The 14,903-nt window shown below is 38.1% G+C and overlaps 1 protein-coding gene across 2 annotated transcripts; it reads right to left on the reverse strand.

Annotated features, from left to right (window-relative positions):
* Window positions 1-2,228: 2,228 nt before the first annotated feature.
* Window positions 2,229-13,052, reverse strand: LOC100537032 (uncharacterized). 2 transcript variants are annotated; one of them, XM_017354882.4, is made up of 3 exons: window positions 12,853-13,052; window positions 8,692-8,845; window positions 2,229-3,927 (listed from the first exon to the last, which is right to left on the reverse strand). In XM_017354882.4, exons 2-3 carry the CDS (start codon window positions 8,744-8,746, stop codon window positions 2,468-2,470), a joined length of 1,515 nt encoding a protein of 504 aa, XP_017210371.3. In that variant the 5' UTR covers window positions 8,747-8,845; window positions 12,853-13,052; the 3' UTR covers window positions 2,229-2,467. The 2 variants fall into 2 exon arrangements, with proteins under 2 accessions (XP_017210371.3, XP_073799836.1); XM_073943735.1 differs by lacking the exons at window positions 8,692-8,845; window positions 12,853-13,052 and adding exons at window positions 5,019-5,898; window positions 6,933-7,846.
* Window positions 13,053-14,903: the final 1,851 nt, after the last annotated feature.

Genomic DNA, 14,903 nt, shown 5'->3' on the forward strand with positions numbered 1-14,903 from the left:
TCTGCCTACACTTTGAGGGCATACAATGCCCTATCGGGGTAAAGGCCCACTCCATTAAGGGTATGGCCTGCTCTTAGCGGAATTCCTATCCAAGACATCTGTGTGGCCGATGGCTGGTTGCCGCAGTCCACTATCGCTAGATTTTAGTCTGGATGTTCCCGACTTGCAAGCTCAGGTTTTCAGCATAACTTGGCATCTGGTTCCCAGCCACGCTTAAAACCTTATTTTTTCTTTTCTGTACATGTTTCTTTCACTAAGTGCTATGTATCTGAGATCTCACAAGACTAGGGTTGTAACAATATACCGGTATGACGGTCTACCACGATTTGAACGTGCACGATTATCATACCATGAACAATTGCATATCAACGGTTTTAACCCTTAAAGACCGAGACAGCCGCCCGCGGCTAAAAATAAGTATTGCTCTTAAATGTTTAATAACTTTTGATCCGCTGATCCGATTCATACAATTCAAAGATTGGCATTAAGAAGAGAATCTCAGCTTTCCAGTGCTGTATCAAATAACATTCGCGGACTTTCAGAGGCTCCGGAATCAGTGCGGTTACGTCATCAACATTTGACAACGCTGATTTGACAAAGAAACGCTCGTCACTGTGTCTCCGGACAAATCAGACATGATACATTGATGCATTGTCCCTCCTCCATGCCCAGATTGGTTCAAACTCGCTTTATCACAACCAATAAGCATAGGTTTCGCTTTTGTTTGTGGACCAAGCTTTTTGAACAACACGGAATGAGAGAAAGGCATACATTTATGCGCGGCTAAATAATTCTCATACTAAGTACTTTTGCATGCACAGCAGCACAGAAACATGACAAAACAGTGACACAGCAAAGAAGAACTGCTGCTCTTGCTGTTTTCAAAAGACGCAAATGAAGGTGCAGCTGTTTGTCTGCATTGCAGACAACCATATCCATATCCATAGACAACCATATCCATGCTGGCACATAAAATCTAGGGATGTTCCATATTGAATCTAGTTTCGTTATGTAACTATTTATAGTATAGTAAATATTTATATCTATTTTTTACTGAGGATTTGCACCATGTTTATTTGGACTTTATTTGGACCGTGAACTCATTCCCATAGTGTTTATGCTAAATGCATTGAGAGTGAACATTCGATAGGGCAGTGATTCTCAAAGTGGGGGTCGGGACCCCCTGGGGGGGTCGCGTAACAATGACAAGGGGTCGCTTGGTGATTTCCAAAACTCAAATAAGTTTTATTAAACTATTTGAATGACCATAGGTCCCACTTTATATTAAGTGTCCTTAACTACTATGTACTGACATCACAAAATAAATACAATGTACTTACTGTGTTTATAATGTATTTGAGAACACTTGTGGTGCTTTTGAGTTGGGATAGGGGTTGGGTTATGGACAGGTTTGGTGGCATGGGTAGGTTTAAGGGTAGGTTAAGAAGTAAGGGATGGTCAACAGTGTATTTACAAATGTAATTACAAAAGTTAATTACAGATGTAATTACATACATGTATTTAATCAAGTACACAGTAAATACACGTTTTTACACAATAAGTGCATTGTAACAAACTATTAACACCTGTGTAAGTACATATTAGTTAAGGCCACTTAATTTAAAGTGGGACCAAACAAAATTATTATTATATTAATATTATCTATTATAAACAAATAAAAATCAGTCATCAGCCTTTTTATATTATAAATTAATAAATTAACAAAAAATATATATGGTAAATAGACTGTTGCATTTATGTGTTGTCAATGTGCTTATGTTTATACATGCCTATAGTTGTGTCTACAAGGTTTATATATTTACAGTATAACCACCTTGAAAAATGGGGGTCGTGAGTCACTGACATTGTTAATTTGGGGGTCGCGGGCTGAAAAGTTCGGGAACCCCTGCGATAGGGAACGCTCACGTAACCTTCGATCTTTAAGATAAGCATGGCAGAGAACACAACGCTCATTCCCTTGTCACATCAGTAAACAGACTGTCTCTTCACTCAAAAAAACTAATGAATGAATCAGCGCACTGGCATTTGTACAGCCAAGCTCCGCCTTTTTACGCAAACTCAACTGCTATTGGTTTGTGCAGATTGCACAACCGTGTCCAATCAGACTTCAGTATTCGAATCAAACAGGAGTTTTCTGATATCTAGATGTGAGAATCTTATCTCAACCAGTTATTAATCTTAGTAAATGCCAACATTGAAAAACTATGTTTTACTGTTGAAAACCTTTCATTTATTGACTGAAATTAATAAATATAGGCTAGTTTGTGTTCTGCTCTACAAAGTAAACATGATGAGAATCTTGATCTTCAGACTAAAGAAACGTTATTGATAAAAGCAGCAAATACTCAAGACAAATGTGTAGACTTTCCACAATCTCTCACGCCAGTTTTAGACGTTCAGACACAAAACAGCCTTACACACCAGATAATGTTCTTCTGCATTGATGTTATGTGTGCTGCTTTTCTCCGGTGTGTATTTTCATGTGTTTATAAAGTGATGATGAGTGTCTGAAACTCGTCCCACAATGAGTGCATGTGTACGGTTTCTCTCCAGTGTGGATCCTCCTGTGTTCATTAAGGCACGACGAGAGTCTGAAACTCTTCCCACACTGAGTGCATGTGTACGGTTTCTCTCCAGTGTGAATCCTCTGATGCTCTTTCAAACGTCTGGCTGTAATAAAAGTCTTCTCGCACTCAAAGCACACATACTCTTTTACACCAGTGTGGATCTTCTGATGTGATCTTAAACTTGCCGGCTGTGTAAAACTCTTTCCACACTCAAAGCATGAATAAGGCTTCTCCTTTGAATGAGTTCTGAGATGGAGTTTCAGCGCTGACGCCCTCAAAAATGCTTTGCCGCATTGATCACATCTGTGGGTTTTCTCTCCAGTGTGGATCAGCATGTGTTCTTTAAGGGAGTCTGAAAGTCTGAAACTCGTCCCACACTGAGTGCATGTGGACGGTTTCTCTCCAGTGTGGATCCTCATGTGTTTGTTAAGGTGTGATGAGAGTCTGAAACTCGTCCCACACTGTGTGCATGTGAATGGTTTCCCTGCCGTGTGGATCATCATGTGTTTTCTCAATGATGTTGAGAGTCTATAACTCTTCCCACACTGAGTACACGTGAATGGTTTCTCTCCAGTGTGAATCCTCTTGTGTGATTTCAGACATGCTAACTGGCTGAATCTTTCATCACAGTATGAACACTTGTACGGTTTCTCTCCAGTGTGAATCCTCATGTGTTCCTTAAGGGATGACGAGTGTCTAAAACTCTTCCCACACTGAGTGCATGTGAATGGTTTCTCTTCAGTGTGAATCCTCTCGTGTGATTTCAGATATGCTAACTGACTGAATCTCTTATCGCAGTGTGAACACTTGTAAGGTTTCTCTTTAGTGTGGATCCTCTGGTGCTGTTTCAGATGCTCAGCTGTAATAAAAGTCTTCCCACACTCGAAGCACATATACTCCTTTGCACCAGTGTGGATCTTCTGATGGAGCCTTAAATATGACTTCTCTGTAAAACTCTTTCCACACTCAGAGCATGAATGAGGCTTCTCCTTTGTATGAGTTCTGAGATGGAGTTTCAGCCCTGACGCCCTCAAAAATGTTTTGCTGCATTGATCACATCTGTGGTTTTTCTTTCCAGTGTGGATCTTCAAGTGTTTATAAAGGGATGATGAGTGTCTGAAACTCTTCCCACACTGAGTGCATGTGAATGGTTTCTCTCCAGTGTGGATCATCATGTGTTCATTAAGGCTCTTTTTGCTTGCCAGACTCTTCCCACACTGACTGCAGGTCAATCGATGCTTGTCTCTTTCCATTAAAGTATCTTCAGTTTGTAAATGAGGTGTTTTCTCAGCTTTTAGGAGTTCATCATCTTCACTCTCTTCACTCTCTCCAATAAGGTCTAAAATCAAAGTTAAAAAAAGGTCCAGTTTTTAGTGCAACCCCACATCAGAAAACATTGGAACAGTATGGAAGACGGGAATAAAAAACAAAGTAGTGATTTCCACATTTACTTTGACTTGTGTTTCATTGCAGACACAACATAAATATTTCATGTTTTGTCTGGTCAGTTTCATTTGTAAATACACATCCTTTCCTATCATTCAGACCTGCAACACAGTCCAAAAATAGTTGGGACAGGAGCAGTTTAGGGCTAATAATCAGGTAAATTAGTGAGATAATGATGTGATGTACACAGGTGATTGTAATTATGATTTGGTACAAAAGCAGAATCCAAGACAGGTCTAGTTCTTTAGGAGCAAAGATGGGCAGTTAGCCAATAAATACGTAAGAAAATAATTGAAATGTTTAAAAAATGTTCCTCAAAGAAATAAAGGAAGACATTTGGATATTTCACCTTCAGCAGTGCACAACATCATTAAAAGATTCAAGGAATCTTGAGTAATTTTAGAGTGTAAAGGACAAGAGCGCAAGCCTAAACTGAACAACCGTGATCACCGATCCCTCAGGCGGTGCTGCATCAAGAATCCTCATTCATCTATTAGCAATATCACCACTTTTGTCAAACTTTTGTCAAGTACCACAATACGTAAATACATCCACAAACACCAGTGAAAACTGTACTCTGCCAAAAGGTAGCCCTATGTTAACAGTGTCCAGAAGCGCAGTCCACTTCTCTGGGTTTGGAGTAGGGTTGGGTATCGTTTTTTTTTTTTCAATACCGGTGCTAAATTGATACTTTTAAAACGGCACCGGTGCCAAAACGGTGCCTGAACCGATACCTTTTAGCCACAAAATTAATTGACAAAAAATATATATATATATACATATATATATATATAAAATTTAATATATATCACTATCATTATAATTGAACCATATAAATATATATTTATAATAAGTTTAAACTAAACATCAAGTCATATTTTGTTTATTTGAATTGCATTAATATATTTCTTTTGATCATTTGTTTATTAGCATAAATGCAAGATTTGCATTATGCTATAAACATTACATTAGCTTACTACTAACCTGTGGAAAGGCTGTCATCAAAATCAGGGAACACCTTTTTTTCTGGGTTTGGGGCTTGTGACTACTTTTACATGGACATCATCATTGTGTCACCAGCCTAATGTTTCCTCCATAGTTTGTGTCTGTGGTCTTTTAAGATGTTAAAAAAATCACTGTTAACGTGGTAGACTCTTGATCAGAGTATTGTCTTAATCATATTAAAATCAGAGTAGTGGTGTCCTTGTAGACGTACTCAGATAAAAATTCCATTGAGTCCTCACATTTCTCTCTCACACGCAACTTTTGTAAAGCATCTGCTGCATGTTGGTGTGTCAGAATCCTTGCTTGTAAAATATAGCCATACTGTAGAATGCTTAGTTTAAGCAAATCAGATGAACACAATCATGCGTGTTGATGAAGTGAGTCGCTCACCGCATGCGCTGTTCTGCGCGCTTTGCCTGACATCGCTGACATCCGTATCCCTCAAAGCTGTTTAGAATTAAGCATTTAGAGATAGTGTGACACAACGCTTACTCACGTGTGTCTTTAATGCACCCCTTTATGCTTCTTAAGCGCGTCACACAGCGGATGCACCGTTTAGAGCCGCGGCACGCAGCGCACATGACAGTTGATAGTATCACACAGCAGACATGCACATTCGCATGTTATTTAAAATTAAGCTATTCAGATGGCGCTCTGTGGCATGGCAGAAATATTAACAGTCATGAGTCGTGGATGGCCGCTGGACACCGCGGACAACTGCTGCTGACTTACAAATTCTAAGCGCATGGCGCTGCGCGTCCCCGAGTGGCACTTCCGAAAATCCATGCCTAAAGTCTTGAATTAAAAAGCTTGTTGAATATCACAAACTAAAAAAAATAAAACACCGTATTAACAAGTTCTTGCATTTTAATCACTTGAATTCCAGGGTTTGTATTTTTAGGTCCTGAAATTTAACATATCTGTTTATTTAAGCTGTGAATATTTAAACGAAAAATATTTCAAACACGTTTTCATACTTAAAAATTCAATAATTCATATTAAATTTTCAGATTTCACTTACAAAATATTCAATACCCTTTAAAAATACGATGTATAATATTCAAAAGGTCATTTTCAGTTCATTTTATTTCAGTTCTAATATTCGCTTCTATAAATTCAGTGGATCAAATTCGACTGATAAAATTCAACATTACATCCGGGAACTGCAGGAGAAGCAATAGATTGCAGAGTGAAGTTCGCCAGCTGCTCTAGCTTTCACCAGCAGGTGGAGATGGAATAATGTAAGATTTTTAACCCAGTAAACAGGCGAGAAAAAGGCTAATAGAGGCAAAATAGTAGCATTCAATTTTAATATCAATGCCTTGGACATTATAAATAATAAAAAGTATGAGTAAAATGAGTAAATGAGGTTTTAGTCATCTATATTTGCCCTTATGTAACGGAAGCCAGCTGGTGATCGCGTAAACCTCACCCCTCCGATCCAGGGACAGACGTTGTTCTGCAATCTTATCGGAGCTTGTCTCCCATGCTGGCTCGTTACCTGCTCGGACCGGTGCGGTTACTTGCACATAAACCGTCTTTTGATGAATATGATGTTATACATTGTCTATCTTTATTGACTCTTTCTTTCATAGACGCGAAGTATTATATTGAAAGAATATAAACGTAAGAAAAACAGGAGAGGAAATATTATAATAATACAAAATAGATAAACATTGACAGGGCTAAGAACAATTACGAACAAAGATATTCAAAACCAGAGAGATTTTATGAGAACAAAACAGTTTACTTGGAAATGTTAAACAGAGTTCAGGTATGATTTAAGGTTGGTTATGGATGGGGCGTCTGATTTAAAATAATTTAACATGCAAATGTATTAAAGGAGCGTCAGCTTTTTAATTCAAGACTTTAGGCATTGATTTTGTTCCATACATCTGGGATGGACCATCACACAGTGGAAACATGTACTGTGCTCAGATAAAAACCACAGAGAGATTTTGGAGCACAATATGCTGCCTTCTTTTCCAGGGATGCCTATAAATATTTCAACACGACAATGCAAAACCATGTTCCTGGCTGCAGAAGATGAGGATACAGGTACTTGACTGGCCTGCCTGCAGTCCCGACCTGTCTCTAATAGAGAATGTGGTGCATTTTGAAGTGCAAAATGTGAAAACGAAAACCCTGTACTGTTGCCCACCTTAAGACTTATGTGCAGGAAGAATTGGACATAATAACACCTGAAACACTTCATCACTTGGTGTCTTCAAATAAAGCAATAAAATGATGAGGAACAGATTAAATCATGTTTGCTGTATTGTCTGCAATGAAACACAAGTCAAAGTAAATGCAGAAACGGCTTCTTTCTCTCTTTATCTGTGTTCCCCATACTGTCCCACTTGATCTGATTTGGGGTCGTCAGTCATCAACAATCAGAGCAAAATGTGAAGTGAAAAGACTCCATTTGTAGACATTTCTTTTGTAGGTCTGCAGCATAAATGAAGATCCAGCACTTTTACATGTCCCATTTAAACAAACTTATAGATGTCAAATAAATGAGCTCAGATCAAATTTACTTCGACCTTATGATCATAAATGTTTAATAAAGATGAAAATAAAAGACAGCTGAGTGTCCATCTCTGTTTCCCCCTGAAAAACTGCTTTTTTTATTGTTTTTGTCTCTCTTTTACTTTTCTTTTGGTATATGTAGTTGTGTAATGAACTAACATCGCTTCTTTTCTAGCGTGATGTGTCTTTACTGCATACTAACAAATTGCAGAAGTAGCTGCAGCAGGGCGGAAGTGCAGAGGCATCAGTGTCTGAAATAAACTTCTTGAATAGGTTTCCTGTGAAGCGGAGATGTGAGTAACAACTAAGAACAGAATGTTCACAAAGCAAACCATATATGGGGTGTTTTTATCTCAAGACAGCTCCCCTATGTGCTAATGATATTCAAGTTCATGTATGCAGGATGTCTGCATAAGAAGAGGAACAATGTCTGGGGTGTGAAAGTCAGATACGAGCAGAATGTTTGACTCCATCGAGCCCTTCCATTTAACGTTAGTTGTTTACTTGTGTGTATAAAAATTGGGGTCTGAGTGAGGTAAGCGGTTGGGCCAGTGTGTAAGGCTTAGTATTGTATACTGGTAGGGTTAGCCAACACAATCTCACGGCAATTCGTAACTTTTTGATTTAGTGGCTAATTCGTATGAATTCGTACGATCTAACTTCTACAATATAGTACGACTTGCTCATTCTTCAATGACGGTTGAGGTTGGGGGTGGGGTTAGGTGTTACGACCCCCTCGTTCGAGTCGCAACATAAAAGAGTTTGGACGACAAAAGAATGTATATGCAACTTATTTATTATACATAAAACTAAATAAAACAACAACATCAACAAACAAACAAATGTCTAGGGGAAAATAAAGAAAATAACTACACAAATAAATAATGCTAAACAAAACCATAAGGTTGCAGAAATAAAGAGATGGTCTTGACACAAGGACGGCCCGTAGCCACACCGTCCTCCAGAAGCCAGCACACACTCGCTTTTATATGGTTTGAGCCAATTAGTGAGCAACCAGGCACCCAATCAGGATCTGCCACATCCATACTAAAATCCTGGGGTTGTCACATAGGTGCCACACCAAGTGTTCAAAGCTTTTTCTGAATCAGGAATAAACACAAACCTGTTTGTTCTTCAGTGTCTTCATCTGTAATTCTGCAGGGTTCTGGATCACTCATCTTCCCACTGTCCTTCAATAAACTCAGATTTGACTTCTGTCTGAAGGTCTGATGCTCGTCCTCACTTGTAGACTGATGGGAATATTCCAGTATTTATAGCTGAAATGAAGGAGGAGGAGCTTCACTAACAGAGAAACAGATCTGCCAAGACTAATGTAGTGTAGCGTGTGCAAAACAAAGCCAGCGGCCTATTGATGTCTAATAAACCAATAGACAACACAAGAGATGACCACATTCCACATCTACATTATAGAGATGAGCATGAGCACTTAAAGCGCTTTAGCAAACTAATGAATGTGTCCAGGATCCAAACATCAGTCTACATTTATACAGAAACCACAGCTTTCATGTGCTGCACATAATCACACTCCATGAGTTTAGCTAGCAGTTAGCGCCTGTGTGAGCTTGTGTTGGGGTAAAATTGCTTTTATATTGGCACTTTCAGACGCTCTTCTTAATAATATCATTTCAGAAAAGTTTTATTTGCACATTCTGATTAGCCAAATCATGCTAGCAGCCAAACCCTGACAAAGTACAGCATTGCTCACGGTCAGAGAAATACAGCTAGTGTTGTTTTGAAGTCCTACATGTAATTTCAGATCGAATATTCCAGGGGTGTCCAAACTCGGTCCTGGAGTGTCGGTGTCCTGCATAGTTTTGCTCCAACTTCCTGCAACACACCTGCCTGGAAGTTTCTAGTATACCTACAAAGAGCTTGATTAGCTGGTTCAGGTGTGTTTAATTGGGGTTGGAACTAAAGTATGCAGGATCTCCAGGACCGTGTTTGGACACCCCTGAAATATTTAAAGTAAACAATATGGGAGCTGTTAAAGTGGGATGAAACCCACGCTTACAGTTCAAGTCTACCTCAGAAGATGGAGGAGTGAGTGTGGCCGGCAGAGCAGGGGTGGGGAACAACTGTCAGTTCGAGATCAGCTCAAAACTAACAAATAATCCAACACTAAACACGGGGAAACACTTGATTTTATAGTTTACAAAGTAAAAATGCAAGAGATAATCAAGAGTAATTAATTGAATGCCCTGCTACATATCAGATCAGGTTTATAAACACTATAAATGAGGAGGACTTCTCTCCTCCTGAATGCAGATAGCAATAGCTACAGTTGGTCTCTTTCCTTATCTACTCAAACCATTAGCCCTGGAGGAGTCTAATCTGGAGGATTGATCATGGGTGAACACAGCAGCACGGATAGGCGTTGTGTCTGAATGGTGAAGACAAAAGTGTGCACTGCACACAAACAGCTTGGCTATATCTGCCCTGACTGCATCGCAGGGAAAGCCATGCAACAAACCCCAGTGGATCATGAAAACAAACACCTACAACCCTCCACAACCACCTCAACACTGTGAGTCGTGCTCTGTCTCAAAGCTTAGCAGGTCTGTCATCGAAAAGCACACGCAGTCAGCATGTAGTTGATCCAAAGTGCTTTGCAATTAAATAAAAATGTATTAAAAACGTAAGTAAAGGGAATAGATATAGGTAGGTAGGTTACTTTATTTCTACCTGAAGGTAGATTTGGTTTGCAGTCAAGAGTCCTCATCTCACAACAGTGCCACACAAAGGAACTCACACAGCAACAACAGCAAATGAACATTAAGACATAAAACATAAACAAAGAATGAACAAATACTCATTTTAAGTGTCATAAGTCTTCAAGTTAGATTTAAAAGCAATGATGGAGAAATCCTGATGTTCAGAGGGAGACCTTGGGGCCACAACACAGAAAGCTCGATCACCTTTTGATTTGCAGCGAGGGATCGACAAAAGAAACTGATCATGGGACCTTAATGGCGGCTGCATTCTGGACCAACTGTAACTGAGAGAGTGTTGACTGAGGTAGACCAATGTACAAGGAGTTGCAGTAGTCTAACCGAGAAGAGATTAAAGCATGGGTTACAGTTTCTAGATCTTTTTTTAGAAAGAAATGGTTTAACTTTTGCCACCAATCTGAGCTGGGAAAAGCTGCTCTTCGCAACTGCATTCACAATGCTTGTCAAACTGCAAAAGTGGATCAAAAATTACTCTGAGATTGTTGGCGTGACTGTGCAGATTACAGTTTAGCAATCCTAGCTGAGTTTTAACAGGATAAGAAAACTCAGTCTATGAATAATGATGAGAAACAGACGCGTCATCACTGGACAGGCGAGTCACTGAAATCAACTGACCAAAGCATAAACTAATACATTCATCCAGTGAAACAAGTTGTTAACATTTATTAGAGAAAACTTATTGTGAATTAGAGGAGGAATCAATAAAACACCTGTTTTTGAACGCACATATACCCAAATGTTTTGATTTGATGTTGACAAAGGTGCAAAGTAACGAAGTACAAATACTTGGCTACTGCACTAAGGTAGATTTTTCTAGTATCAGTACTTTACTCCACAACTTTTTACTTTTACTCCTTACATTTTTACACAAATATCTGTACTTTCTTCTCCTTACATTAAATTTTGGTTCATTACTTTCGTTTTAACATGTTTTGTGGCACAATTTATATTATTAAACATTATTAACATGAGTTGAACTTTATCCATTCAGTAAAATATACACAATACCCTGAAAATAAATATACAAAACAAAAAACACAATTAGTGAAATCATAAGAGCTGCAAGAGTGTGCTGTTTGCAGAAAATAAAGCAACTTTGGCATAATGCAAACAAACATTTGCAGTCAAATACATTAATTTAGTTTATTTCATCAAGTGTTAAATTTAGGACATATTTATATTAGTTATAAATATATAGACTTACAGAATTATGTTTTAAAATATATATATAAACTACTATGGCAAGTTTTGTGTCCAGATGATGACCCACAGGGCAACTTTTTCAGCAGTGTTGTTGTACAATACTGTAGAGCACAGGTGTCAAACTCAGTTCCTGGAGGGCCGCAGCTCTGCACAGTTTAGTTCCAACCCTAATTAAACACACCTGATCAAACTAATTGAGTCCTTCAGGCTTGTTTGAAACCCACAGGTAAGTGTGTTGGAGCAGGGTTGAAACTAAACTGTGCAGGGCTTCAGCCCTCCAGGAATTGAGTTTGACACCCCTGCTGTAGAGAGATGTTGGTTGGCTAGTTTGCAGCTGAATATACAAAAATATATATAGAAATGCAAGTTAATTTGTATAAATGTACACATGAATCATGTGCTGGGTGGTTACCACCGTGAAACTAAAACATGTAGAAGTAATGAATACTTTTTTTTACTTAAGTACATATTTCAGACCGTACTTATTTATTTTCACTTGAGCACAAAAGTGTAGTCAGTACTTCAACTTTTAGCAGAGTCATTATAAATATGAGTATCTGCACTTCTACTTGAGTAAAGGATGTGTGTGCTTTTGCCATCTCTGGATGTCGAATATCTTATATTTTGACTTACAAAATTTAATATTCTGTTCTCTTGTAAAAAATTTTTTTGATGTACAATAATAATAACAAAACTGGAGCAAAATTTGTCTCTTATTTTAATCATAATATATGGGAAGTACCACATACACAAACAAAAATGGTCCAATGACAAGCCTAATGTTTATTTGTTTAAAATTGATCATGAGTATTATATCGAAACCATAAATTACACAAAAATATAAGAAAACCATTAAGATTTGTGCAGTTTGGGAATCCTTTTCTTGTGCTACGTTTTTGTAATTTCTTTATCCCCTGTGATTTTATTTATTTATTTTTCTACTGATCTGTTCCTTTGAGGTAAAAATATAGGTATTGTATTCCTCATTTTCTGTATGCTATTGTTCTTATGCAATAAAAAATAAAAAGAAATAAAATTAGCTGACCAAAGCTCAAAAGTATCCAGTTTCCCCACAATTAAAGCTAACAGGTGCTAACCTTGTCTTAACACACACACACACTCACACGTGTTAAAACCTCGTATGAAGTACTCGAGGGCTTCTTAAAATGAGCTGTGTGAATGTAAAAGCAGCTTCAGCTCAATGTGTGCTGTTTCTCTGGCCTCTAACACAGTATACAGAATAATAATGAGTGCATGTAGAGCTCACACAGGAAATAAACAGCATTATTAAACATGTTATAACTCTTGTAACATTAGTCAGCTTCACTCACGCTCAGTCTCCAGTAGTTTGCTCTCAATTCTCCACGGAGATTTCTCACATGCAGGAACAACGATCGTGTGAGCAGCAAATGAAGCACAATCACACGACTGCAGCCACTACACACTCACAAACTGATGGAAAACGGGAATCTTCCTCTCCTTCACTGCTGTATCCACTACATCTCTCTCTGTGTGACTCCCGCTTCACACTGAGCGCTCTGTCTATAACGGACGAGCGAGCGGGCTGTGTCTGCTTAGCGCATGCGCGAACTCTTATAAGGCAGTGAGCAGTCTGAGTATGTTAAGCATGGGGGATGTTAACATACATCACAAACTACTTAAACAGTTAAAAGTAATTTTTTTATTCATCACTGTTGTCTTCATAAACAAGCTAATTAATCTTCATTGTTATTGTATTTGACAAATCACTCTGTATTGTAGATTTACACATTTCTAACATTTAACTACATCAAGGCACACCTGTAAACTTTAACAGATGCAGTTGAAGTCAATTGATTTGCCTTCCCATTAACTTAATGTTTCCTGAGTGATCTTTAACAAACCAAGGAGATTTTCACAGCATTTCCTATAAAAACAATTATTCTGCAGTCATAAGTCTTATTAATTAATTTGACGTTAACATTTTTCTTCTATTTTATTATTATTATTATTATTATTATTATTAAAAACTGCCTTTATTCAGGTCAGTGTTATTAGCCTCCCTAATAAATATTTATATTTTTGATTGTCACAATAGTCAAGTTAATGTTTAACCAATTTAATTATTCTAACTTTCCTAGTTAACATGACCTATAGTGAAGTCGAAATTAAACACTTTAATCTGAATACAATATCATGCAAAAAAATCACTTAATAAAATATGATGCACTGACTGTCACCACGGGAAAGACAAGTAGCTATTAAAAATTAAACTATTATGTTTAAAAATGTGTTGTAAATAAATCATAGTTAGACGAACACTTTTACACACAAAAAAATAAAGGAGTTGACTACTTCTACACAAGCAGGACTGAAAACTGCATTTGATCACTGTGGTACATCAGGACTTTCAAACAGTTTGTAAATTCAAGCCTGCATTTTCTAAAGTAAATCTGTGTACGCTGAAGTTGATTAATAATAGCTTCTGCATAGGCGAGGACTTCCTCTATTAGACGCGCACTTCTGAATTTCCCTTCTCTTGGAGGAATCCCTGCTGCCATTTTAAAAGGTCAGTAATGGTGTGGGCTGGCATTTATTCAGAGGGCTGCAGAGCCCGCTATGGCCTCACCAGAGGTAGCCTGACTGTTGGACCCAGATGAGATTCTCTGCCCCCTAGTGAGACCATATACCAGTGCGGTTGTACCTGGCTTCTTGCTAATGCAAGACATAGCCAGACCTCATGTGGCTTGAGTGTTAACAGTTCCTGCAAGATGAAGGCATTAATGCTATGAACTGGCCCACCCATTCCCCACACTGAATCCAACTGACCCTTCCTGAAGCCCCACCCTGCCTAGTTACTGTTGCTACGCCTGTCAAGCTTACATGCCTAGCACATCTATTACAATGTGCGCCAGTGTCAGACATTGACAGGGATATAATAAAAGTTATTTTTGGCGAACAGGTGAGATCCAAGAAAGCCAGACGACAAGACAAAAAAAAAAAAAAAAAAAAAAAAAAAAAAAAAAAAACTGCAGTATGCATTACAGGGGTATATTTACCACATAATAGGCAACGGATAAGGAAATTCATTTAAAATTGAAGTTGGCTCAGCCTAGCAGCCTCATATGCTGCCCATACAACAGCTTAGTGACATTTAAGAAAAAAAATAAAAATAAAAAAAAAAACTTATAATGAAACCGTGATTCCTCTGTTTTTACCCAAAAAGCCAGAGGAATTATTGTTGTGCTATGAAATATAGCGCTACTAACGAGGAAACTCACATGGACAGTGCAGTATATTGATCATGAGTGCTCAGATTGTGATCACATTAGTTTTGCTATGTTGCTGTATAATTTAAAATATTCGTAGCTTGAAACGGTAGTCAGGCTAATAGCAGTCATAT

Source organism: Danio rerio, chromosome 3 (genome assembly GCF_049306965.1).
Source record: "Danio rerio strain Tuebingen ecotype United States chromosome 3, GRCz12tu, whole genome shotgun sequence".
Taxonomy (NCBI): Eukaryota; Metazoa; Chordata; class Actinopteri; order Cypriniformes; family Danionidae; genus Danio; species Danio rerio.